Raw genomic sequence first — 27,193 nt, 5'->3', positions numbered from 1 at the left:
TAGAAGCACATGCATGCACACACACACACACACGTGCACCGACATACCAGACACACACGCACGCAATTCACAATGCAATTACTCACAGAGCTGCATACTGCAGGCATGCTGCACCATTTATAGAAGGGGAGGTGCATTGGTAATGTAACAAAAGGACAGGTGCTTTAGAGGATATAATCCATCCTGGAAAATTGAATATTTGCTTAAATTGCATATTTCTGCCCCATATTGCACACCATTTACCAGGCAAGTTAAAATGCCACATTTAGAAGAATCAGAACCTGAGAAGGGGAGTAATGAATCGGCACTAAGTCTTCAGCTCCCTCGGGATGTTTGTGTATGCGGGTGTGTGTGCGTGTGTGTGTGTGTCTGGTAGCGTGGGATCTGGGAAAACATAACCTTGAGACACCCTCCCTGTTCTCTGCGCTCTGTGAAAGAATCTCTTGCCTGGAACCAAAAACACTAGCTGCATAAGCAATGACATTTTCAGTAAGGCATGAAATCAGCTGCACAGTATGGACAGGTATAAATACAGGGCCTCCTGCCTGGGGGCTTGTTTGCTCACACTGGTATGACCATGCACTTGGGAGCTGCTCATGGGTTTCTTCAAGATCAAATACTTGCTCTGGAGCAGCACTGAGGGCTGCACTGTTTGGGTGGAAGATCATTACACAGACTAGAAGACACATGTGGAGCTGGGGCTGGCAGTGGCCTATTGATAAGTATGCACGGTATGTCTGTAGAGGCCAGAGGGCCTGAGACAGGAACAAGAAGCTATTGTGGTCCAATACCACGAATGCCTGCACCCTCTAAATCTAGGGAGGATGCAATGATGGGAAGCCACATCTAATACTACTGTACAATTAATGTTAATGTCTTTATGTGACATTTACATCAAATTATCTAACTTACCCTCATCAGGCAGCTCATTCTCCACCTCATCCTGCTCCATCTGTCGGCACCAGCCCTCCATACGTTCCGTCTCAGCTTGCAGTAGCTTGAGGAACCAGCGCCCATCACGGGGGCACACCGACCTGCTCACGGCCTCCAGGGCCTGCACTGCTGCAGCCGGCTCGGGCATGCTGTCCATCCAGGGGTCCGGGGGAGGCAGGATGGATGGGTCAAAGCCCATCTCGCCATACTCATCTGTGGCACAGGCGTGGTAGTGGTTCCCAGAGCCCTGGATGCTGACGGTGGAGGTGGCGGCGTCGTGGGAATGCTGGCGAGGCATAGTGGCATACTGCCGCAGCGGGAGCTCAGGGGCATCAGCCGGGTCATCGAGGTCGGCCTGCACAGCTGTGGTCACGCTGTTGGACCGGGTCATCCTGCGGTGACTACAGACAGATGCAGAAACAAGGTAAGGTATTAGAGTTCATACAGTACCTAGCAAACGTATTCTTACTCCTTGATCTTTTTAAAGGTTTTCCATTTTAGAACCATAATAATATTTTCTTGAGATTTTTATGTGACAATCACAAAGTAGTGGATTATTGAAAATTGGAAGAAAATTTCTAAAATGTGACACTTTTGACCTCCATCAAACATTATGAGACATGACAGTGGCAAGGTCATGCTGTGGAAACACAAAATCTTATACTGCACGTCTGTATGTGCGGTGGAACGTTAATATGGGAAAACACACATCTCTTTGTTGGCTTCTCACAAAAAAATCACAATAAAACTAAATTGATATTTGAGGTTGTAACATAAAATGTAAAATGAAGAGGTGTGGAAACTTTGGTAAGGAGTAGTTTGTGTTTTTCTCTTTTCATGCCACAGCCATTAACATGGAGTTCCAGGAGGGGCTGCCGAGAGTGAAAAATTGAAATCATCATCGCAGTGATCTCGCCGCAGATAGTGATGAATAGCTTTTGTAGTGCCGATCGTTTTAAGCATATGTGTGTGTGCATAGGTAGTGTTTTGTCACCTGTCTCATTCAGGAGCAATAGTGTGTGCAAACACCTGTCACACCGCAAGGACTGCTGCAGAGCCGACGTGCACATACAGGGTACAAGGCTTGAAAAACACCCTCATTCACACACCTGGGAGGCTGTGGAGTAATGTTTGGCTCTGAAGCGCTGTGCCACAGCCTGCCAGGGTTTACTAAGTTCTCCACACAATGTGACTGTGAAGCCAGACACACATAGACAAAGTGCTGCTTAACAGGCCAATAATGAACAAAATACAGGAGGGATGCGGGCGTTAGGTTTGCATGATTGCAATGGATGCACCAGTGACTCAGTAGCCAAGTATATTCAAAGCGCTCTGACCCAAACATGACCACAGTGTTCTCACACAAGAACCTAAGCTTGACCTGACTGTACGATCAACCAGAACTCCATCAGCCCTGCCTCAGCCCATCTCCGGAGGAACACTCCTCCTCCAGAAGCATTCATCTTTAGTCCCCCACCTCCTCTCCCTCATTCATCCCTCCTCTTCTGTGAGCAAGAGCAGGAGAGCAAGACCAGGGGGAGTGGCAGAAAGCAGATCAAACAACGTGTGTGTTTGCGCTTCGTGTGTGCATACAGGCAGCCCTGGTGTGTGTAAGTATGTGTGAAGAGCAGTTAAAGAGTAACTGCAGCGGGCAGGTGTTCACTTCTAATGACTTCAGCTGAATTTCTACAACTTCCTGCAGGGGAAGAGAGAGGCGAGGCAAAACACAGCCTAGACAGGTAGGTGTATTGATTAACAGGAGGTCAAAAGGAAGAAAGGCTTTTAAGGAGAAAAGGCAATAAATGACGACATGCAAGGCTTTTACACAATATTTTCACATCTAGTCACTTTACAACCGGAAATTTCAATATATTTAATTGGGAAACCAATAATTTAAACTGCCCATTACTCTGAACATGCCGTCGTAGGTGGGAAACATGGAGGTGGCACTATCATGCTGTGGGGATGCCTTACTCACACTTGTAGAAAACATTTAGAGAGTTGGGTCGTTTTTAACTATTTTTCCCCCATAAAACATGAAACTATACAGTAATAAAGATTGTTTCCACCTCAGAAGCATGGTAAAAGGGCATCATTTGGCATCTTCATAAACTTATATCTGATTAAATTTATAATTGAAATTAAATTAAACCCAGAATAATATTGGATTGGGTTATTCTAGATCCTCTGAATACCAAATTGGCTTTAGTGATATCTATTTTTTTGGTATCTACACCCAATCCAGTTCAAGAAACTTGGGTCCAGTTTGAAACCCAAAATAAGTATCTTAGAGGTCAAAAAAGCCATAAAATGACCCCTTTTTCTTTTTTGAATGGCTTTGTCTTTATTTTTGTATTAAAATGATCTGTGAGTTGGACAAGTTGTGGTGATCAAACCAAAAATAAAGGCCATCAAATAAACACAAATAAATGCAAATGGCTCCTCATCTTCACACAGTACCGATTTGATTAGATTTTTAATTTTTTAGATAATGATAAAAAGTGAAGCCAGAAAACTTAAAATTATTTTTCCACACTAAGTTTTTTATGCACTTATCCTGATTTGGAAAATTATAAAGTTCTGCAATTCTCTTCAGACAGTTTAGGAACCCTGTAAATAAGCCAAATACATTGAAATTTGGGTCTGTAATGTGACCAAAAGGAAGGTAGTCCAATAGTTCAATTGGCATTAATACTTTTAACAGGCATTGTAAACACAAAGAGAGAATTGATATAAGTTGGATTTTGTACAATTGCTTAAATCTCAAAATATTAGAAAACTGAAACATTAGTATTAATGTAAAACAGAATAACTGAGTGACTGATAACAGAACAACACATCCAGAAAGTGACAGTAGAAAGGATGAGATTCCTCGTTGTCTTCTCAGCTTAAAGTCAGATGTCAATACCTTAGTAAGTAAGGTAACAATGAAAAGGCAATGACGCCAAGCTGTCTGTTACAAAGACATTTCCTGACTGTGGCTTAGTCACTGCAGAGCTCAGACTGCAAAGCCATCTGCCACCAAAACATCTAAACCCTCTCCTGAAAGCTCAACACGTTGCTGATTTTCAGCATGTTTTAAAAGATTCTCCACAAACTTGCTATGTCATACAGAAAGAAATAAGCGGGTAATTGGGAACATTTCCAGACATTTTAGAAGGAAAAAAAGGCTACCACTTTGGTCGGTCATTTTCATTTTTTTTTTTTTTTTTTACTTTTCTTACATCTAAAATATCCCAAGCAAACCAAGAAAGTAGGTGCATGCCAAAGGGTAAATAGTTTATATAAACCACAAAAAAAAAAAATGCAGCTCAACTAACTCTAAACATTAACTGAGAAAGAAAAAGAAGGGCTCTGTGCTGCATAACATCCCACACTGCCAAGACAGACTCGAAGGTGTCTGCATGAGTTAATATTTGGCTTGGCGACTCATGGAAATCCGAGCTTGGCTGATCAGTTGAGACCTAGTCTTTGAGGAAATCCCCTCACATTCTCAGACACTGTTCAAGTGTGCATTTGAAAAAAAAAAAGAAAAAGTGCTGGACTCAGCTATGTAGTGTAGCTGATCTCTTTGAAATCTAGAAGTTGACAGCACCTTGACAACAGAGGTAAAAAAAAAAACCCAGTACCGGTCACTGAATAGAAGTTGACTGTATTGGCGGGGAGAATAAAAGTGGACAAAGAGTGACAAACGGTGTGCAAGCTGGGCTGCTTGTCCTGAAACCGAGCAAGAAAGAAACTCTGTGTCTCCCTGAGGCAAACAAACCCAATAAAACACCCTCCCTCTGCTTTCTCTCTCCTCTGTCCTAAACATACACAAACACAGACCCTCAAAGTTGCCTGAATCACAATGTGTTGAGCAACAGATGGCTGTCAACTCTTCCCCCTCACCCTTCTCAGCTCTCCCCACATCCTCTAGCCCAGCTGTCGCTTGGGGCCCCTGGATGAGGGGACTCTGACGCCAACCTCCCCTAAACTGGGGACAGCTGCTGAGGAGTTGTCAGTGTGAAAGGAGGGGTGGGAGTCAAAAGCTTGTAGCCCACACCACAATCCCTATCTGTCTAAACAGGCCCAGTCCAAACAGACCATGCCTCCCCTTAGGCTGATCCGGTTTCTCTCTTTGTGCCCCCCAACTCACCATCGGTCATCCTCCACCTGAATTCCTATCGACTGGAATTTCGATTGCTCGTCTGTTGGCCCTCCTTCCTCCGGGTCCACCTAAGAGGAGGGAAGAATCTGTCAACACGGCAACCACGTTTTATTTTCAGACGCGTGATTGGAAGCTTCGCTTTCTTCACACCTGAATCCCGATGGAGAGGCACTTTCTGAGCGCTTCTCTCTGCGCCTTGCTGTCGGCCGAGACAGAGGTGGTTGCCGTGGCGGTGATGGTGATGGTGCTGTTGGTGACGTGTTGGCTGGCGGGGCCGTGTACCTGAGCGTTGGCTGCCTCGATGGCCGCCGTCAGGGCTTTCATGCTGTCGATGCTCTCCGTGGAGTTGGAGAGGCCCTGCTGGGAGCTGATGCCGGCCCGCTGGCTGGAGCCTCCATCCATGTATGCGTCCTGGGCTGACTCGGTGCTGCTTTGGGCCGTTATGGAGATGAATGGTTTGGACGGGGTGGTCCTTGGCGGCACAGGTGGAGGCGTCTTTTTGTATGTAGTGATGCATGATGACACTGCGGCAAAATAGCAGGAAAACAAACAAACAAAAAAAAGACGTATTGATATCTGGAGAATAAATCAAAAGCATATTGCACATACTGACAGTAAATAAAACCATAAGGTAATGATGCATAAAAAGCTTTAAAATAAATGTTACATTTGATTACATTTGCATAGTCTCAACTTCTTTGGTGGTGGGTTTATTTTTAAAATGAGCACATTTATGCAGTGTGTATGTATAGGTGAAGAGGGAAAATCTAAATCTCTGGTTCAACCTCTTAAAATTCCTATGAAATAAATGTCTTAAGTGTTTCGAAGTACACTATATTTATTATGTAAATCGATGACTATGAATTTTTCCATCATGATCTGTGATGGTTTATTTTCCTAGGGTGTATTCACGATGTGAATAGTCCATTCCCTATTTTGATTCCTCAAAATGGGAAAAACAAGAGAAGCTTACATTCAAATATGTGATTTAAATGAAATCCTAACATTTCTACCACTCTCTAAGCTTTTGCGTCCGATTCACAATGATCTACACTGTGAATGAGATGTACTGATTGGCCTTTATCTGTCCAGAACTGATTTATTTTATGGAGATAGCACATATGAATCCAAGTAGCTTCAGCAATGTTAATTGCATAGGAACAGTCAGAGGGGCTAATAATTGCTAATTATTTTGTTAAAACAATTACATAATACTAGTTCCAAAGTTTTTCTGCATCAATTCACCATCTATAGTCCAAGTGTTGTAGTCACGTTAACAGTAGATTAGGGGCAACTTTGACAAATCGGAGATGCATCTTATAAGAGGATTAACATGTGAGCAACTTGACCCACTGATCTAAATGGTTAAGCTCTCTACAAGCTGACTGTATCTAAAACAATTTGGTAATGCTGACAAAATGTTTACCTGCTGAAGAATCTGTCTGTTGTTTGGACAAGTAATTACCACAGAGGTTAATTGACACCACAAAAATCAACAATAGAGATCTATTCAACCTGAATAAATATCTTAAAATATATATATAATGAAAGCTGTCTTCTGTAACACGGTCATTCTTTCTGTCAGCATTCCCTCCTTCTCATGTTACAGCTGCAGGTCGTGTACAGACAATGGAAGCTCTCACACACCCTGACTCAGAAGCTTGTCTATGGAAACACTCCAGCAGACAACGAAAACACAGCCTGTCTGTGAAGAGACCAAAATGGCCATCTCCTAACAACATTATGACTTGGAATCCCCTCTTCCTGTAATGGTGCTGTCATCAAAACTAGGTCGCGCTCTCTCTGTGCTCTGCGGCAAAAGTAGGCCAGCGGGTTTCCTGGCTCTCTTTTAATCCCTGTAAAAGACAAACATCCTACCCTAGTGAGATTGGCGCTCTGCATGCAACAGACAACCTGTTGCCAGCCACACCCAGCGCCAGTAGCCGTGTCTAAAAACTATTAGAGCTGAGGATCTTGTTTGCTTTGTGTCCTGACATACTGGAGGAGAAGAGAGGGATGACTTCATCCTGACTTTGATTTGCCCGAGTCATCTGCCGCCTCCAGCTGCAGCAGTGATTGGATGATCCCAGACAAGAGTTCAGTCAGACCTTGACAGGCTGGAAATGTACCTCCGATGATCTGCACTGTGCTGAGATCATGTTTGACAACGTGAGTGTCTTTAATGACAGCATATCAGAAAAAAAAAAAAAATCTTCATGTATTCAAGTCAACAACTGAATGTCATCTGCTTGAAATGTGAGCAGGAAACTCAACTTGAACAATTAAGAGGATGCATAAAGTAAGCAAGCCACAAAACGGGCCTATTTTGAAAGCACGTGGTGGCTTTAAAAATGTGTGACCCCTGAACGTTTTCAGAGTTTTTGAGTATTCAGCCACACAAATAAGTGTGCTTTATTTGGATTTTATGCGGTACATGCATGCATACTGAAATTGTTTTCTATTATTTTTTGCAAAATAACGTTAAGTCAGATTAGATGGAGTATGTTGACTGTACAAGGGTAAACTCTGTTGCAGCCTCAAACCACCAGTATTGCTCTGTTTACCTCCATCCATCTTCCCAACAACACTCTGACCAACTAGCCTGTCTGTGCTGAAGAATCCACAGCATAATGACTTTCTCTCAATGATGACTTTATCTTAACAACTTTTCTGTAAATACCATTTTTGTGGGGTGAAGAGTTAGCAGTTGTCCATTAAACAGATACTCCAAACAGAGAGGTAGACCTTTGAAGTTCATCCATAGTCACAAACTGTAATTTATGCTCAACCTGTCAGTGTAGGTGGATGATCATGTCTTGGTAGATTTTTGCACCTGTGTCATACACTGTACTAACAGAGGCAACAAAGACCCTGGAGATGTTCAAACTTTGGGAAATAGTTCTGTAGCCTGATCTTGCTTTGGGTTTCTCCACAACTTTATGCCATAACCATCTGGTGTGCTACTCGGTCTCGCTGTTTGCTCACTAATGTTCTCTAACAAACCCCTGAGAACTTCAAAGACGAGCTGTATTTATACTGAGAATAAATTATACACAGATGGTCTCCATTTAATAAGTAATGATTCCACTTGGTTACATCTGATTTTATTCAAGGTTATTAAAAATCAAAACATGCCTCAGAATTTAACAAGTAAAAAATTGGAGAACAATCAATCATTTTTATTTAACTTCACATGTATATGCAGTACTTTGTGTTTTTCTATCAAATACAACACATGGAAATTTGTGGTTGCACAGTAGAAACATCTTAAAAAGGAATACGAATATTTTTGTTAAGTACTGCAACCGCCCTTTAGGTAAAAATTGGAGAGGGAAAAAAGAAACAACAAAACACATGCAGATGCACTGAGGGAGAGGGCGAGGTCCTGCCCCTATCAACCAGGAGGTTCAAAGGATAAAATGTCAGCTGCTTTCAGACAATCTATCCCCTGAAGTAATCTAAAAGTCACACATGAGGGTGTGCGTGTGTGTGGGGGTGTGTGCACTCTTCTTGGGCCCTCAGAAGAGTTAGAGGGTTTTCATCCGCTCAATAAAGCACTATATGAAACCGGAGACGGCAGGGTAGCGTCCCACCTTGCTGTCAGGGCAAGAGCCAGGGACTCCAGAGAATGACAAGCGGTTTCGAATGCTAAGGCAGGTTAAGTAAACACACAGAAGAGTCTGGACAGGCCCACGTACACACGAGCAAATGCGCAGGTCTGCAGAGAAACACTTATAACACTGACACAAGCCAGCGTAATGTTTCAGCCTCTCAACATCAAGATGTAGGTGGGGGGTAGTGCAGACTTCCTGTCCGTGAAATGCTCTCCATCCATCAGGAGGCGTTGTCAACAATGTGCCGGTCTGTGCAAGGGACTATGTTGGCGTTTTAAAAAAATTCCAGTGATGAAAACAAGTGAATCCCTAAATTTGTTCCGGCCTGACTGAAGTGAAAGGAAAACAACTGTCTTGATAAGACATGGGGCAGAGAGAAGGGGGGTGAGAGGTGAAGCTTCCCATAGTTTCCACCGATATGACAAAACAGTTTGGTTCTGTTGCACAAGTGAAGGCGGTGGGAGAAGTGTACTGCGCCCAGACCTCCCACGTGCAGAGACGGTCAAGGACAGAGCAAAACAAGAATGCGACACAGGATTCCATAAAATCCTTTCATGATAATTAAGGAAAGATCTCCTCACCTAATAATATCAAAGACCAAGCAGGAGAGAGTACTTATTCTCTTGCATGGAACAGAAAAGGACAGCGTTCTCACTTCGTGGAAATGGTCTTGAGGAATTTCATCTCGTCCTCCCCCTCACAGAGGTAGCTGCAGCCTGCTGTGATCATTGTCATCCCAAAAGAGGAGAGGAGTTTGTGAATGACAAAATTCTAGTGTCTCCCTGCCAAATCTCTTTTTATTTGACAAATGCTTCAAAAGTCTCATGCCGACAAACTGGTGTGAATAGTGGCTCGTTTTTTTTCTTCTTTTTGGCAGAGCACTCTTCCCTCCCTTGGCTTTGATAATATCAAAGAAAACCCTTCTTCCCTCCCCCGGGACAAAGCGGCCTCCATTCATTTTTCTAGCCCCAGAAACAAAAACAGAACTTGCCAATCCTGGAGCCCACCTCTTTATTTGACTCACAGATTGCTGTGTCCCACTCCGTGTGTCTGCCTAGGTGTGCGCTGTTTCCTTTGTTTTAATCACTGTGCTCAGATTGAAGGCAGACAGCTGCTTTGTAACCTCCAATCTGTGGATCTGTGATAGGCCACTTCAAAGAGCAGATGGTTTGGTTTAAGAGGGTTGGCTGAGTTGGTGGAGGAGCGAGTGAGCTCCCCCGTGCGGAGGCCAAGGGGAAATCCACTGCTAGCCAAACAAATGCAAAGATAAAGAAAAGGGGGTGGATGGTGAACGACTGACAGCTGAGCCCAGCTGCACTGTGTTTGGGGGTGAAGGTCTGTAGGGGGGGCGGTGAGCTAAGAGAGAGGGAAAAACCGAAGTAGATTGAAGAAAAGGAGGAACAGGAGGGATGAGGATAAGTTACGACAAGGCTCTGTCCATTTTTCTGTCTTCTCTCTTTTTGTCTGTCACACTCCCTCACGCAGGTTCCCACTGTGAGCCAGCTGGAGTCCTTTGTAACAGTGTCACCATGGTGAAACACAGCAACACAAGGTTTGCCAGTAGGCCCTGTGATGTACCAGCAGCAGGCAGAGGAGAGCTTCTGTTGGCCATTTGGGACACTACTCCGAGCGCCAACCAACAAGAAAACACAGCAGGAACGCTGGCTTGGCAGCCAGCATAACACTGACAAGAAATAAAACAGAAAGCAGGATACACCAGCACGTCTCATGCCTTGTAGCATCAGCTTTGTGAAGCCGATTGCTAAAACTCTCCCAACCAGTTTGTCTTGGATCCTAGTCAAAAAAAGGAAAAAAAAAAAAAAAGGCTTGTCCTTCTGTTTCTAGGGCAGCTTCACAGAATGACAATGACGTTACAAGGTTCACACTGTGCAACATTACACCATTGTTGTGAACAGAAAGGCAACATGACAGATGCTACTTGATTAGTTTATTGTTGCCTGGGTGCAATCACTGGTATGGATGTGTCATAATGCTTCAGAAATAAATTCAGTAGAGTTATTTAATGTTGAATATTATGATTGATGAGAAATTTGTGTTGTTCTGTTTTTCTGGAGTATGAATGTGACATGACACTGATACCTATGTCACTTAGTATTTCTTGAAAAGAAAGACAAATGAACATGCCATTCAAGTTAGGAAGATGTGTGCTGATCTTCAAAAATCAGGAAGCAGACTTTTTTTCCCATACAATACTACCCTGCTGTCAGTGCTGATAAGGTACATTTAAGTCCTCTTTACCTCCTAAGGCAAGTAAAGAGGACTTACTCACCTGTAAGAGAATTCTACAGGTGAGTGGCTATTTTGTTTTAGCCATTTTCTGATGTCAACACACATCTAAATTACTTGAATGGCAAGTTCTCCTGTCTTTCCTATTTTGAATGGTGGGCTTCTATGTCATGTCATACTTATAAATCAAGGAAAAAGCAGATCAGGGATTAGAAAAGTAAAACAATTACCAAAAGTAAAATAGTTACAAAAGTAAAATATATACTAAAAAAATATATTCAGCTACATTTGTCATATAATAATGTTATCCAGTGCCACCGTTTTTTTCTAAACAAGTACCTGTTAATGTATGATTAGTTTTCCCAGACTAAAAAAATGCACTCAAATTAGAGGGTTTTCAAATTTTTTTAAAAGGAGTTTTATGTCTTTAATTCACAAGCACAGAAAAAGCCTCTCTAAATGCTGTATACAATAGCCCCTTTAAAAGAACCTACTGACAGCTCTCTGAGCCACCTGAAAGTCCCTCTGAAAGCCTCATGTCAGTCTGCAACTCTTAGCCTGCAGAGGTCAGAGGTCACAGTAGAGGGTTTCTGCTCTCCAGATGCCTGAGATCTCAGACACAATAGCTCACTGTGTGCGCCTATGTGCATGTGTGAGCATGAGGGGAAGGTGGCAGTCTGAGAGGGCCTTTTAAAAGGGAGTATATTTAGCATGTGTGAGCGCTGGTTGGGGAGGAAGTTATAAACATCCTGTGCTAACTTTTGCACTTTTTTCCTTCTTTGAGATAAACTACAGCTTGCATAACACTGCAAAGCTTTGGTTTGTATGTAAGTGCAGTGTCATCTGACTGGCAATGATATCAACAAAGCTGGGCTGCCCTTTCTGACACAAACCTGTGTCAACAACGGTCAACTGCCCCGCCAAGCTATTCAATCTCTAAGATAAGAGTGTGTTTACAACTGTTGGCTGCCACTAAATATGGGAGCCAACTGTGTGGTGTTAAGCAACAGATTCACTTCACTTAACCTACTTTCCTATGACCCAAGTTCAAACTAAAAGCCTTGTTACCTCCATGCTTCTTTAATGGCTTGAGGCTCTCTGTGCCAAGTATAGTGATAATTTAAATTTTACACACTTTGAATCAAATTGTTTTTAGTTTGACTTTAGTGCAATGTCTAAGTTTTATTAGTTTATGTAAATATGATGTATGCAGATGATTGTTTGATAGTCTTTAAAATTAGCATTACTTTACTGCAAGTTGTTCTAAAAACAGTACCACGGGCAAAAGAAAAGGTGAACTCTGTAGTTAAATCTTTGATGTAACTCTAAAAATCTGGAGCACTCTAAATACTGTCATAGAGACTTTTCTTTCATGAAGGTAACAGTGTTTTACTACACATGAATCTCCACTGGAAATAGATAACGTTAGTGTCATCAGAAGGGCCAAATATTATTCAATATAATATTTTTTGAATATGACTTACATTAGTGTTTGTTCTTGCAAAGTTTTCCAAACATTTGGCATTTGCAAGAAAATATCAGGTTAACTTTAGCATAAGTGGTTCCCATTAGCAAAATCCAGAACATCTGATCCCAGATATCAGTACAAGTGAATTAAGCGGCAGTGGAGACTACATGTTTCCAGAGGTGATTCTCTGCCAATTTCTCTGGCTAGATCTCACTCCATGAAGGGGTTTTCACATAGTAGACCTGCTCTGTCACAGCTCCAGGCCACTTCGCATTGTTCTTCACTCCTCCTTGGCAACAGCTTTTCCCTGACTAGCCCATAACTACGTGCAGAGACACATCAGTCTTCTTTTACTGTTCAAAAGACCTGGCTTCAGGGGACTCAGACATGGAGAGAGAAAAGAGAGAGCATAGTCACCATTTAAAGGGGAGAAAGAAAGTGAGAAAAAGTAGAGACAAAAAGAGAATGGGACAAAGGGGTTAGTTGGCCGTGCTGTTTCCTTCAGCTCATGTACATTCCAGCAGCCTTGTGGGGCATAAACTTGAGGTTTAGCCAAAACACTAAAGCTAACACACCCACACATCTCACGCATGCTTTCACTAGTCTCATTTCCCAAAGCATTGCTCACTGACTGACTGATACTTTAAAAGCATGACTGTCTCACTGTGCTGAGTGACACATCAGATGTGTCGGCAGCAATTCCAGTGGCAACTGTAAGGAGTCCAGCATAGCTGAGGGCAAAATCATGTAGCTGGAAGAAATCAGTCAGTCATTAAACAAAACTGGATTTGTGACTGAGGCTAAAAAAGGTCTGTGAATATGTAACTAGTTAACGGCAAGTCAGTTTTGATGAACACAGTTTGTTTTGGGGGGGCTTCTTTTGACACCCCCCCCCCCCCCTCAAAAAAAAAAAAAAAAAAAAAAAAAAAAAATTTCTACTTTACAATTAGAGTAAAGTAGAAAAGTAAAAATAACCAGAACACCAACCATTCCTCATTATCTTGAATTAGCAAACACAGCTGTGGCCATACATCACTGTCCACTAGGGATGTCACAAGATCTCAAAAGATTAAAACAACACTATTATTTTCATCATCATGAAATCTGCTGCTTGTGTGCTTATAGGAGCTGATGGTTATGTTATGATTAAGTTGCTGGCTAGTATGTTTGAGACTCTTATCTTGAAGTAAAAAATTAAGAAGTTGTGTTCCATTAAATCTGCTCTGTTGTGTTGACATTGTCAGTTGAGAAAGACCACTTGTAGAGTTGACCATCCATACTCGGTTAGAAAAAGCACTGAAGAAGCTAGAAGGACTTTTAAGTCTCTGAGTAGGAATATGTCAGTGGCGGCGGCAGCAAGAGTTTGTCCTGTAAGCGCTAAGTTGTCGGTTCCAACCCCCGCTTCTTCTGTCTTGGTCATTATGTTCTTGGGCAAAATCCTTCATCCACCTTGCCTGCTTGTAGTGGTCAGAGGCAACCTCATTTCTGTCAAACTGTCCCAAGGCAGCTGTGGCTACACTGTAGCATACCACCATCAGTGTGTGAATGTGTGCGAGAATGACTGAATGTAGTGTAAAGTGCTTTGGAGTTCTCTGGGCTAGAAAAGGACAGATTCTTTATAAGGGTTCTAAATAATCAATGCATCCAGCTTACAGGAGATGTGAAATGTTTAACTCGCCAGAATAAGATGAAACTAGCGATATTTTGCGAAAAATTAAGAATGACATTTTTGTGGTCAGCCAATTTTTTGGAGCGTTTGTTTAGCTTTTGTTTTGTCTCCACAAATCAAAAAAGGGTTTCAACTGTGTCTACTGAATCACTTTTCAGAGAACAATTATTTTGTTTAGTTAACTATTTTTATTGAAAGAAGGAGCTGCACATCTGCAGTTCAATTTGTTTTAAATCACTGAAATAGGTCTTAAATTTAATGTGTCACAAAAATATTTATGAATAATAATTTGAATAACAGGGGGCTGCACAGTGGCGCAGTTGGTAGCACTGTTGCCTTGCAGCAAGAAGGTCCTGGGTTCGATTCCCGGCCGGGGTCTTTCTGCATGGAGTTTGCATGTTCTCCCTGTGCATGCGTGGGTTCTCTCCGGGTACTCCGGCTTCCTCCCACAGTCCAAAAACATGACTGTAAGGTCAATTGGTTTCTCTAAATTCTCCCTAGGTGTGAGTGTGTGAATGGTTGTTTGTCCTGTATGTCTCTGTGTTGCCCTGCGACAGACTGGCGACCTGTCCGGGGTGTACCCCGCCTCTCGCCTGGAACGTAGCTGGAGATAGGCACCAGCAACCCTCCCGACCCCATTAGGGACACGGGTGAACAGAAAATGGATGGATGGATGGAATTTGAATAACATTATGAAAGTACTTTCAACCTCTTCAAGACAATTAAATATTTTACAAATATTTTTGTAATATTTTGCTTACACATCAACCACCTTGTGCCGTTTCAATTCTTCTGTTTTCCATCACAATATTGCTAAAATATCAGTCTCTAACTCATTACCCAATATCTTGTACAAGCTTGTCTTGTCTACTGTTCACCAGATATAAATCCTAAAAAGTTTTGTAGCAAAGTGTAGGAAAAGAAACCCCAAAATTAGCACAAACCTCTGAAATAAACCACACGTAAACGGCGCAAAGGAATCAACCTTAAGGGCCTAAACACAATGCCGATGTCGTGTCATTACATGAAAGATTGCTGCGCTCACTGCAGCTGTTATTTACATATAAATGCAGCAGAATGTGGTCAAACGTTCACTTCTTTCAGCCTTCTGCTGCAATCTCTCTAGGGACTCACAACAAAAGAAGAAAAGTAAAACTTGTGCTTTAAAATTTCAAAAAGAGGACGGTTGCTTTTGCAAGTGCGCCGAGTTTACTTCTTGAGGAATGCAGTAAAACATCAGTGTTGGTGCCTGTTTTTATTTTTTTCCCCTGTTGCATTCCTTTCCCTCTCTCCCCCTGTTTGACGTTCTTTGTCCTGACCACTTGCACATGGAGCGAGGCTGGAGGGGGAGAGAGGAGACACTAGCAGCCTAATCCACTGCCAGAGGCACACTTAAGCCATCTGAGCCCAAAACCAAACGTCAGGCCTTCTATGAGAGAGGAGGCGATGGGAGTTTGGATGGTTAGGAGAGAGAGGAAGAGGAAAATGAGGGAGACAACAAAAAAAGGCAGGAGGTAGAAAAGAGGTGGGGGAGTGGAGGGGATTTGGAACAAGAACCAGGCAACGCTGGTGCATAAAGTTTTTCGTGGTTTCCAGTCCTGACCCTGTGACCCTATACATCCTGTTGAAGGAGGAGGAGGACAGAGAGAAGGAGGAGGAGAAGGGATCAGATGGCAGCTGTAAGTCTTGGCTGGGTATGTTAGTTTGGAGGAATGTGCAATGCATAAAAAGCATATTTTTCTGGAAAAATATGAATTACTGAGCTGATACATCAGTCCTGGGTCTGTCTGTCTGAGGTGTGACTTTTCACACCAATCTTCCCTTCTCGCTTCCTGCGTATTTACATTCACTACCTGCATAATCTGACTGAGGACTGGGGAACAATGGCTTCCCCAGCATTCCCACTCTCCTGCCGAGAGCTGTCGTTTGTCTCCGGCATTCCTTTCCCCATTCATTTCTCTCTCCCTCTGCAGAAGAGAGAAAGAGAAAAAAAAAACCCTCCTGCTTCTCTTTACATAGAGGAGGGGACTGAGAGCATGTCTTAAAAATCTTGAACCAAACTCCCCCTCGTCCTCCTGTTTTACTTGGTTAGTGAAGCAGCAAAGCGTTAAGAAAGGGAGGAGAAAGAGGGGATGCATTCTTTCTCTCTTTTTCTGTCTCTCAGTACGTATCAGGGTTGAGTTTGTGGCTTATTTTTAATGACTGGTTAAAAAAAAAAGGAAAAAAAGAAGAAGAAAAAAAAGCGTGGGGTAGGGAGGGGCAGGGTCTCTTCCCCCGCTGGCCGCCGCTCGCACACAGACTTCTTGCTCAGTCATATTACTGTAGCCGAGTCTGGGACTTTCACAGAGAAGTCTTTAATTTGCACTGGGGCCTGGCCTCCCACACTGCGCAGCCCAAACCACCCACTTACAGCCGTGCACCATTCCACCGAGCTACTCCGACAGATTCTGCTCTGAAAGCAACATGAACTCAGTAACCACACCATTTAGCTGTCAAGCAGATTTTCAAAACATTCAATATTCTGCAAAAAACGCAGCGCTGAACAGAAACATGTTTGTCCTCCCCTGCATGAAGCCTGACTATACAACCCGTTCCCTCATGTTTTTCATTCCCTGGGGCTTTAGGTTTGCAGGCCCTGCCCTGCCCAGCTTCAGCATGCAGGAGCCACAGGGATCATCCACAGTCAACAGTGAGGAAATCCTTTCGGGGCTTTGCTTTTTCCTTTGCTCTTTCTGATGCCAAAACATGGGCAGGAAACGGGAGGAGTGGGACAGAGCAGACCCACCACACACCTGATGCACCAGTCGGCCCATTTACTTATTTTCCAAACCTGGGAGGGTGGGTGTAATCCTCGCTTTACTTTCAACTGGAAATAACTGCATGTGTGCTGACAGCAGGGGTGTGCACAGCAGCAGCCATTCTTTTGCTGTTTGCCGTCACCTCCTCCTCCTCCTCCTCTTTGCGCCCCCTCTCCTAAATTTCTTTTTTGTTTTTGAACTGAGAGCAGCAGGAGAAGCATGAATGACACTCTCATGCTTTGCGCTTCCTGTGTCAAAAGATATCCAAACGCCACTCTTCCTCCCTGAATGGCTATAATCAAAGCATTCCAAAGACCCCTAACAAGCCAGGACCAATTAAGTCGTAAGTAAACATAAACACCCCACAGCGACTGAAAAAAAAAGCTTAAAGTCCTTCTGATTTATCCTTTTACCTTTTATTCTGCTCACGAGCGTGCTCAGGCAGGTTACGGGCAATATTTCAGGTCACAAAAAGACAAAGCTTTTCCTGAAAGGTTGCTTGAGATCATATCATGTCACACTTTACAGGGGCCGTATTCACTTAAGCTGAATCAGATTACACAAGCTTTAATAGCAGCAAGTTTACACACAGGTGTGACAATGGTGACATCTAGTGAAGAATCTGATAAAAATCCTGATTTATTTCAAAAAAACATTTTAGCACCAAATAATCTTCAAGGTATAAGAAGAACAAAAGACAATTTAGTTTCAGTTGCTAAAGTCAGACATCTTGAGGACAATTGATTTCTCTAAATGTAATTGTCTGGTACATGGCATCTTATTTCATATCTCATGTTTATATTGTGCTGCATAAAAGAAGAGATTTAATAATGTCTTACAATCTATGGATCATTAAGTTTTTATACATTTATTTAAAATCTTTATCAAACCTATGATATATTTATTTAAATGGGAAAGTTCTACTAAATCACTTAGTCCTGTTTGCACCTTTTACAGATATAGATGTGAGGGATATTATAAAAATGTATTTAATGTCAGAATAGCAATGTTAGTAACTAAAACAAAACAACTCTAAACTAGCGTAAAGAGAAATTATGATGGGAGCTGAAAAAGAGCATGCAGAATATATTTAGCTAATTAAATTCCTAACTTTATTACAAATAATCAACATCTCTCTTTCTCTGAAAGCTAAACTCAATGGTCTTATGGCTATCTGGAATTTCTAAGTATGACTGAAATCTAAGTTTAGATGAGAGAGAGAGAAAATAAAAGGAAATTCAAAAGGAGGAAGGCCTCCTTTTGATACAGTATGTTCCCATGCCAGAAAACAGTGAAAGCATAATTAAGATTGTTGGAACTTTAAAGATCAGATTGTGAACAATTAAATAGTCACAATGAATAAAAATATTAATATTTAAAAAAAGTTATTTTATGCCAGTTGGGCTCGCTTCTTGGTTCTGTCTCCACATCTTTTAGCCTGTTATTCTGTGGCTCATTTCTCCAGACTCTCATTGAGGACACAGAGAAGACAACATCACTTAAGATGACAGAGAAATAGATTCTACTTTTTTTTTTCTTTTCTATTTTCTATTCCTGCCTGGAGACAAAAATTAATGTCTCAGACAAGCACTGACTTTGTCAGTCGCAGTAAAAAAAGGAAGGTAGCATTAAGTTAAGCACTTAATTATCTGTCACTTCCAAAGTTTATCGACTTCTAAACCTGCAAAATAAGACCCTTAATTTGAATAGAATCATTTGACAGGCACTGACAAATATAAAAGAACAGTTTATCTCAACACCTACACAAGACTTCAGATGTAAAAGTAAAAGAAAAAATATCATTCACACATATCATTTGGCTCTATTTATATAGCAGTTAACATTATATGTTGATAATGAGCTGTTTGAAAGAAACGCTGAGTGCTATTTGACTTTTTTGTTTTCTTCTTTGTGTCAGTGAAAGAGCGACAGTGCAAGTTCCCACTGGCTCGCATTCTCAGACAGCCGTGACAGGACGAAGTAATTACCGAGTGGCTGACACACCAGCATGGTAAGGATTTATCTCCTCCAGGAAAAGAGATAGCCAAATCACAGTTTACCCACATCCAGCTCCCAGTTCGGGCTTGATCCCGCAGCTGCGAACCAAGAAGCCACACACAAACACTTTGACACATCCCATGTGCGCACACACCCTCCAACACACACATGCTCCAAAGCGAGTACAGCTGCCAGCCACGACTGAGACGAGCCGTCTTTATCTTTTTTCTCTCTCTTTCTATTTTATTTCACATGCAAGCAGTGCATGAGCACAGTGCGTCCCCACATGCCTCGACTCGGCCCTTGTTTCCTGTCAAACACACCTACTTTCTCCTTCAAAGCATTGGGAATGACAGCATTATATGCAGGTGTGTAAAGGAGACCAGAGGAGAGAGAATCCGAGAAATGGATGACAGAGAGAGAGAGAGAGAGAGAGTGGTGTTTAATTTATATTCCTCTTTGAATATAAATTCCCTCTTAGAAGATGGAGACTTTGATCTGCTCACACGCACCTGTAGTTTGCATGCAAAGACACACACAGTTAAATCTGAGCTTTGACTGGCCCTGTAATTAAAGAGCAGAGGAGGAAACAAAGAAACCTAAAAGTGTGTTTGTGTGTAACCAAGGAGTACGGGAGGCTGACAGAGCTCAAAATGCAACATCCTCACAAAAAGCTGCTTAATCTTCATGACTTGGAGGCACATATACATCAAGTGAAGCATGAATGTCAGTCATGACTCAGGGCTTTAATATCCAACAATGCTCACGCTGTATCTCAGAATCCATCTCTTATGTAAACACACTATAATTATGTCGATACAGAATCTGGGCCTAGAAGATGATATCTGAGAGTGCTTGCAGAAAAAAAAAAAAAAAAGTTATGTATTTCTCCATATACAGATGTCTCTTGCAAAGATGCAACACAATAGTTAGGAATGCACCTCCCTCTAGTGGTGACAAACTGATACTTATTAAATTCAACAGCAAACGTGTTTAAGAAATCAGACTCAACTAAAGAGATTTTAAAATGCAACAGATTTTTAATACTGTTTTTTGCATCCTCAAAAGCTCAGAGTCTCTGCCTTTTTCCTGCTCTGAGCATTTTATAAGCCATTACAGTCGGGTCCTTAAATATTTGGACAATGACAAGGTTTGGCTTTGGATATCAAACCAAATAGTGATGTGCAAATGTTAGAAATTAGGACCATTGCTATATACATTTCCTTCATTTTAGAAGCTCAAATGTATCTGGACAAAAAAGAAAGATTGAAAATGAAATACTATGTTTGAATGCTGACTGCCTGGTTATGACCAGATGCTGAGTTTTTATGTTTTGTTATGCATTGCTTTTACCACAATGGCCTTTAGTTGCAGTTTATTTTGGGGTCTTCCTGTCTGAGGTTCAGTCACTGAAAAGTGACTCAACAGGGCTGAGATCTAAAAACATTGTCCAGCACCATAAGTTTAAACATTAAGTCTAAAAATATGTTTAAGTTGAAGCTTTAGGGTGATGATCAGAAATTGTAACTCCTTTTACTTTAAGACAGATGCAAACTATCAGTTTCCCTGAGTAAAATGATAACAGTATACAGAATAATTTAATAATAGTACAACAAAAATAAATAAATCCTAGCATTGTTGCCGGTATTTACAAATTAATTTTGTAAATTAAAATGACATTTTTTATTTTTTTTTTTATTTTTTATGTATCTACAGGGCAACAACTCTGTCTTCTTAAACTCATACGGTTCCTATTGGCACAATAGTAGTATAATCCCTCATGACCATGGCCTAGTTGGATGAACATGCCCATGTGCTGAATACGTGTTTGTGTGTATCCATGACATGTTGTGCTCAGCTGGGTTTTTCAACCTCTTCTTAAAATAGACTTCTGAAAGATGGTAGGTGAGCAAGCAAGCAGCTCAGCTTGGCAAGTGTCTCCCTGACTCATTTAAACACAGATGCTGGAACAGAAACATGGGGCCACAGACTGCTCATCTGTCAGGCAGTAGGGTGTCAGAGGTTCCCTATCGACCCTCGCAGGCCTTGGACCGGTAAGTGGCACCACTTATCTTTTCCCCCTGAAAGCATTTAGGGTGCAGCATCTTTCTTCTCTAAGCAGCACAGAACTCTGAGATGAACCCCTGTGAAGCCAAATTCCAGAGGGGACTTTAGTGTGACCTAAATATCCAGACCATGCAGAGGCTCATGTTGTGATACAGTATCACCATGCCTTCCTCCATCACCTGTCAGCCCGCCCCATGTCTGAAATACGTCCCAAAATAAATCCAGAGCTGGAAGCTTCCAACTGGAAGCTTCCAACAAGCTCCCAGCGACCACATGCTCTGACGTGGCCACATGCTCATACGGAGTCCATTTTGGAGGGAAAAGAGAATGGAAAGATCCTGAAAGTTTATAAAGGCCTCATTGCTGTAAACCACAGTCCACTTACAGTGTCTTTCAAATGTATTTATACCACTTGAACATTTTATCCAACAACAGAAACCTCTGTGTATTTTTTAATAGATTTTATGTGTTCACAAAATGCAAACTAAACTAGTCCATTGGAAGAAAAATGATCAATGCATCAATTTTTAGTCCTGCTACAGATTCTTCATTGAATTTAAGTCTGGACTTTGAATAACCCATTCAAACAAATGGACTTGCTTTGACCTCAGCCATTCCATTGAAGCTCTGGTTGTGTGTTTCCTGTAGTCGTGCTGGAAGGTGAACCTCCACCCCAGACTCAAGTCTTTTGCAGCAGCTTTCAACAAGCATTTTATTCAAGATTTTCCTCCAGCTACCTTCAGATAAACTCTGACCAGCTTTCCTGTCAGTGCTGTGGTACAATATCTCCACAGAACGATGCTACCACCACCACGTGTCACCTCATAGACGGTGTATTCAGGTTGTTAGTTTTCCATCACACATAATTTTCATGTTGGCCAAAAAGTCTTATTTTGCTCTCATCTGACCAGTCTTTTTTCTGCATGTTTTTTCTGGATGCCATGCATTACAATAAATGAGAAGTCTTTCTTACAATGTTTTTTTCCCCTGTCATTCCTCTATAAAGACCACAGCTACATAGAACAAGACATTTATTTCTATAGATTCTCCCACCTGGGAGGTGGATCTCAGCAGCTCCACCAGTTACAGATCTTGCTTACATCTCTTATTAATGGTCTGCTAGACAGACTTAAGGTCTTGTCCACAGGGGAAGATTTAAAAAATTTTTTTTTTCCACATCCACACAGAAACAGTATTTAGTGATCTAAAGTGGAAATGTTGCCCTTGCGTATTCATGTACAGTGAAAAAAAGCATATTTTGAAATACTAAATACGCACACCACAATTTAAGAGATATATGTACACTCCACTTTACAATTAAATGCTACAGTAGTTTGTACTGGTCTATCACAGACAAATTTGAAAAAAACAATTAGGTTTGGGACTGTAGTGTGAGAAAATGCAGAGATGATTATGGGTATGAATATTTTTTGAAAAGGCACACTGTGTGTCTGTAGGGTAAGATAACTACTACTAGACTGAAACTTTGCGTTAAAAATATCTTTAGAAACATAAAATAAATTACACTGTTTTCAAATAGCACTTAATTTAGTGACCTCTAAATTAATTGCTTTGTAAAGACAAATACATTTTGAAATGAAGGATGACTAATCAGAAACCATGAGAATGAGAAGGGTGTTGGTGTCTATACCTCAAAACATGTGAGGTAATTAGAAATCATGAACCCAATTTTAAAAGTATATCTCAGTACCGTTTGGACAAGTTCAACTTGTGCCACCAATGTGGCCGTTAAATAGTTTTCTTTAACAAGTGGAATTAAGATTTTACAATTTTCAATGGATTTTGGACATACTTAACTTTTCTTTTTTAAAATTATACGATTAAACCATGCTCTTATTCTGAAATGACCATCCTTGCTTCCTGTGAATGCTTCTCTTTTCAATTCCCGGTCCTGATGCCGTCCTCAGAAACAAACAGCACTAGAGCTTTACTTACAGAGTCGGATCCAGAAGTCCCACATGCTGTGGAGCGTGTTGTACAAACACTGAAATATCTCCATGAAAAGTCTCTAGATCTCAGTTTAGCTCACACAAGACAGCGTCCTACTGTCCTACTTTTCTCTCTGACACAAGTGGATCTTGTGTCAGTGGAAACCCCTACACCCCTCTCCAACCTAACATATCCGACACGAACTTATCCAGGGTGGGACAGTCTCGTTTACGGTCATCATCCTAACCTCCCCCCGCAGAGCCTCCTGACTTCTCAAATGTCTATGTATGTAAGTGATATCATTCACCCAGATTTAAGAATATGACAAAGTACATTTTTTTCATTTTAGTAATAATTTGTGTATTTTGTTTAGAAGTCCAGTATTAGCTTGTGTCACAAATTAGTCATCAATTTATTTCGTTCTTGCACTAGAAAACATTTTTCTCTTACCAAGTAATTACTAAGTCATAACCTGTCATAACAGTCTCCTATGCCAATTTATTAAATAATTACGCAGCAAAAAGGGTATTTGAATTTAAACAGTTTGATTATTATGTTATAGTTTTTGATTAAAAACCAATTACGTAATTGCAGCCAAGTTCCACCACAAGTTTTTATTAAACCAGTAGTTACAACACTGATTCTTCACCTGAATTCCCTCACCCAGCCCATCTTGGAAGGGAACCTTTACAAAGAATATAAAAAAACACCTTAGAGTGGTCTTTTCTTTTGCTTTTACCAAAATTGAGTCACCCCGGCACATGACAAACAACTTCTGGCCCTGCTCCTGGATGTTTGCGTGGGCCCGTGCTACTCGAGTGGTCGGCTTGATCTTGATCTGGTCAGACAGTGGCACTCTGCATCCCTTCTGCCTATATTTAGCGGTGTGGGAAATCCGATGATATTTATTCTCCCGGGCTCTATTCTCAGATCAAGACCTACTGAAAGGAGTCGGCGATGGCAAGGATTGTTCTTAATTGGGTCAAGCTGTCTGGTAGTTTCTCCATCCACCCACTCACCCAGCTACTGTAGAAGAAGGGGCAGAGGTGGAGTGCTGTGTTAAACTGAGCCCCTGGGGGCAGTGTTGTACAGGTCTTCACTTTGAGTTTGTAGTACTCCACTGTAAAATAGAGCGGCAAACACTCAAGAGCACTGTGTTCAAGAAGGGACTTACTAAGGCCATGCTTATGAGGTGAGTAATGCAGTCTGAACTCACTGCATTTAGTTTTTTATTTAAGTGGTAAATTATGTGTCTTTCATGCTTATTGGCATAAAATCTAATCTTTATTAATTTGAATACATTAATTCAGTGGAGAAAATGTACGCAATTTCTTTTTCTGAAGAAGAATATATTTTAAAGACTTTATATGCACTTTCACCAGGAGCTAAATGCAGCTGGCTCTGAATACAGGAATTGCAAATATTAAAAATAAATGTGGAATAATTGAAAATAAATAAATTTGAGTGTCTGTTTGTTCTGTAAAATAATAAGTCGGCTGTTTTGTCTTTTTTCTTTAAGCATTTAGCCTGTAAAATTAGGAAAAATATATTTTTAAAAAGTATAAATAAGATGGATCTTTTTATAACTGAAATGATTTCTTGTGTTTTTATCTTCCAAATGTCCAATTCTAATGCTCAAAAATTTCATGCATCTTTTTTTTTTCCTTGCAAACAGCTTTATCTACCTTTGTTTAGTTGCTCCAAATCCAGCATAGCAATGTAGGCAGATAAAAGCACATCTCCACCTGAGAGTTAAAAACTAAATGAAGAGGTGATATTCCACTGAGTGTCTGAAAAAGCACTCAGCAATTTAAACTGCTAGTATTCCTCAAATGCAGAACCCCTTAGGGAGTGCTTTATTCAGTACAACGCCTCTCTTTGGAGCTGAAGAAAATTCACAGCCATTAAACACAGACCTGGATCGTTTTATAGAGTCTAGGTGGGGGGAAAAGCCTAGCATTTTAGTCAATCTATTACCACTTCTATAGAAAAAAAAAAAGGAAGTTGTAACAGAGGCGAAGGAGGTGCGAGACGTAACAGGGTGAAAAGGTGATTAATATGTTAACTGAAGACGAAGCGAGGTGGAGGAGCCACAGCTTAGTGGCGGTGAAATCCTCACGTTAACTGATTACTACGGATTTTCCCAAGCTTTACAAAGAGGATCTGCCGCAGATTCTGTTAAACCGATCCGATGCAGCTGATGTCTCAGCCAAACGTGTCTGTCGGAGGCTGCAGTTAGCAAACACGTGAGTGATTGCGAGGGTACCTCGAGTGTGATGCGGTGTGCCAGTTTGAGTGGGCAGACAGGCAAAGACAGAGAGGGATAGAGAGAGAGAGGAAGCCACTTGACGTTCAAAGAGAGGAGATCAAAGGTTCAGTTCTCCTCCTTTGGTTTAAAAGATCATCAATAATAATGGGCAGGAGAAGCACACCGGTGAAACGGAAAGGAAGCTGATGGGATTCTCACAGCTTCCAGAGTGCGAGTGTGTGCTTGGTGTGATATTTTGGCTGTTTGCCACTGGGACAAACGAGAGCAGGAGCCATAAGTGTGGGTTGTTTTTCTGGAACCAGTGCTTGAGAACAGCCTTCTGAAACATCGTGCAATATTTACTACAACAACATCTTCACTTCTCACTTTGGGGCCCCCAGTCGATTTCCTGTGAAATCCACCGTAATTTTTGCATGTGCGCATGTGTGTATGTGCACGAATGCCTGCTTTTGCGCTTCTTCTGTATTGTGGAACAATGGCAATAAATAACTGTGAAAAAGCTGTTAAAGGATTTCGCTTTGTGAGAAATGACTGTATAGTGCAATGCAAACGCTGTCCACAACAATATGCAAGAGCATAAATGAATGCAGGATGTGGTTTCAAATGCAAAATTGTTTTGTACTGTTGGTAAAATTAATTTCTGGATGTATGTAATCTCCATAAATACTGACATTCCTGATAAAGATGTATAAAAATCTGGTGGCTTTAGGAGGTTGAATGAAAAAGTTGTCATCCTGCTGAGAGTCCCAGTCATGACCTGTTACAACATCACCAGTTTTTCCATTTAAAATGTCCTGGTATTTTGAAGAGTTTATGAGCCTGTGCCCTCCAACAAGGTTTTCACCTTCTAATTGTGAAGGTGAAGGTTTAGCTGCATTATTTCGAAACCACAGCACACCCTCTGCACCCAGATTAATATATAATGGGCTGTAGAATATGTATGTTAGGTGGAGTCACAAGTAGACGAGTCAGCATGTGAAAAATTAACGTTTCCCCAACCTGTGCTGCTCTGAATGGTTCGGACGGTAGGATGTATTGTGTCAAAATACATACTTCTCCTCATCCAGGCTTGAGCTTTTTATGGTTCAATTAGTTTAAAAATATAGAATTATTGCTATGACTATGAGTAAGTTATACTTACATGGCCTTGAATGGTCTGTAATATCGTTTTTCCCCATTTTGAGAACTGCATAGGAGGAAGTGATCTATGTATCACACCACATTTAGACCACAAGGAAAGAGGAAATTCTTGATTTCTAATTAAAAGTGTCTTCAGGCTCAAATTACTCTAAAGATGTTGCAAAAAATTGTGCCACCTCGACTGTGTTTTCAAAATTATTTTTAAACATGTCAAGCCCTGTCTACTAAATAAATATATTCAAATTAAAGGTTGGATTTCTTTACATTTGTCAGTATAATTTTAATTATTTATTCATTCTTTAACAGGGATCAGGAGAACAGCAATAAGTTTGGGGGCTATTGTATGTGCATTAGATTAAAAAATATATTCTAATTATGCAATGCTTGTACAAGGCAGTCCATGCAGCCTATTAGTATTTTATTCAATGAAAGTTATCTAAAAATATTATCTGAGAACAAAATGTGTAAATGGAAAAACTGAACATTAAGGGACATGAGTGGGCATATTTCTTGTGCAGCCACTCTTTCAGTATTACATTATGCTAATAGGGGTCACAACAAATATGAAAATGAAATAATAACCCTCAATTTTGAAGAATGTAAAAGGAGACTTAATTAAGGCATGGAGTTTCTTTAAGAATGAAACTCGCCATGACACCTGTATTTAACACTGCATGAGCAGAAAATTGCTGTTGTGCCACCCTCTCGATAATGTTAACCTCTTCACATGAGCCTATGTTCCGATATGGAGCGAGAACGAGAAAATGTGGCCATGCCGAGTTGTTCTCCCTCTCCAGTCAGCACCTTCCCACTGGGCCAGGCTAAAAAGCTGTAGCTAATTAATTTCACTGACTGATGACTAGGTGGTGAAAATCTCAGGAAGTGATGAA

General features: G+C 41.2%; 1 protein-coding gene across 3 annotated transcripts in view; it reads right to left on the bottom strand.

Annotated features, from left to right (window-relative positions):
* The window catches only part of dlgap1b (discs, large (Drosophila) homolog-associated protein 1b), a 99,393-nt gene that overhangs the window by 7,178 nt on the left and 65,022 nt on the right, over positions 1-27,193 (bottom strand). For all 3 annotated transcript variants that reach the window (XM_028004774.1, XM_028004775.1, XM_028004776.1), the window contains exons 7-9: positions 5,234-5,607; positions 5,072-5,151; positions 913-1,334 (exon numbers count right to left, since the gene is read on the bottom strand). In XM_028004774.1, the coding sequence (XP_027860575.1) occupies positions 913-1,334; positions 5,072-5,151; positions 5,234-5,607 (876 nt within the window). The remainder of the gene's footprint in view (positions 1-912; positions 1,335-5,071; positions 5,152-5,233; positions 5,608-27,193) is intronic.

Source organism: Xiphophorus couchianus, chromosome 21 (assembly GCF_001444195.1).
Source record: "Xiphophorus couchianus chromosome 21, X_couchianus-1.0, whole genome shotgun sequence".
NCBI lineage: Eukaryota > Metazoa > Chordata > Actinopteri > Cyprinodontiformes > Poeciliidae > Xiphophorus > Xiphophorus couchianus.
The sequence above is the reverse complement of the archived record's forward strand: the minus strand, read 5'-3'. Positions and strand labels throughout refer to the sequence as shown.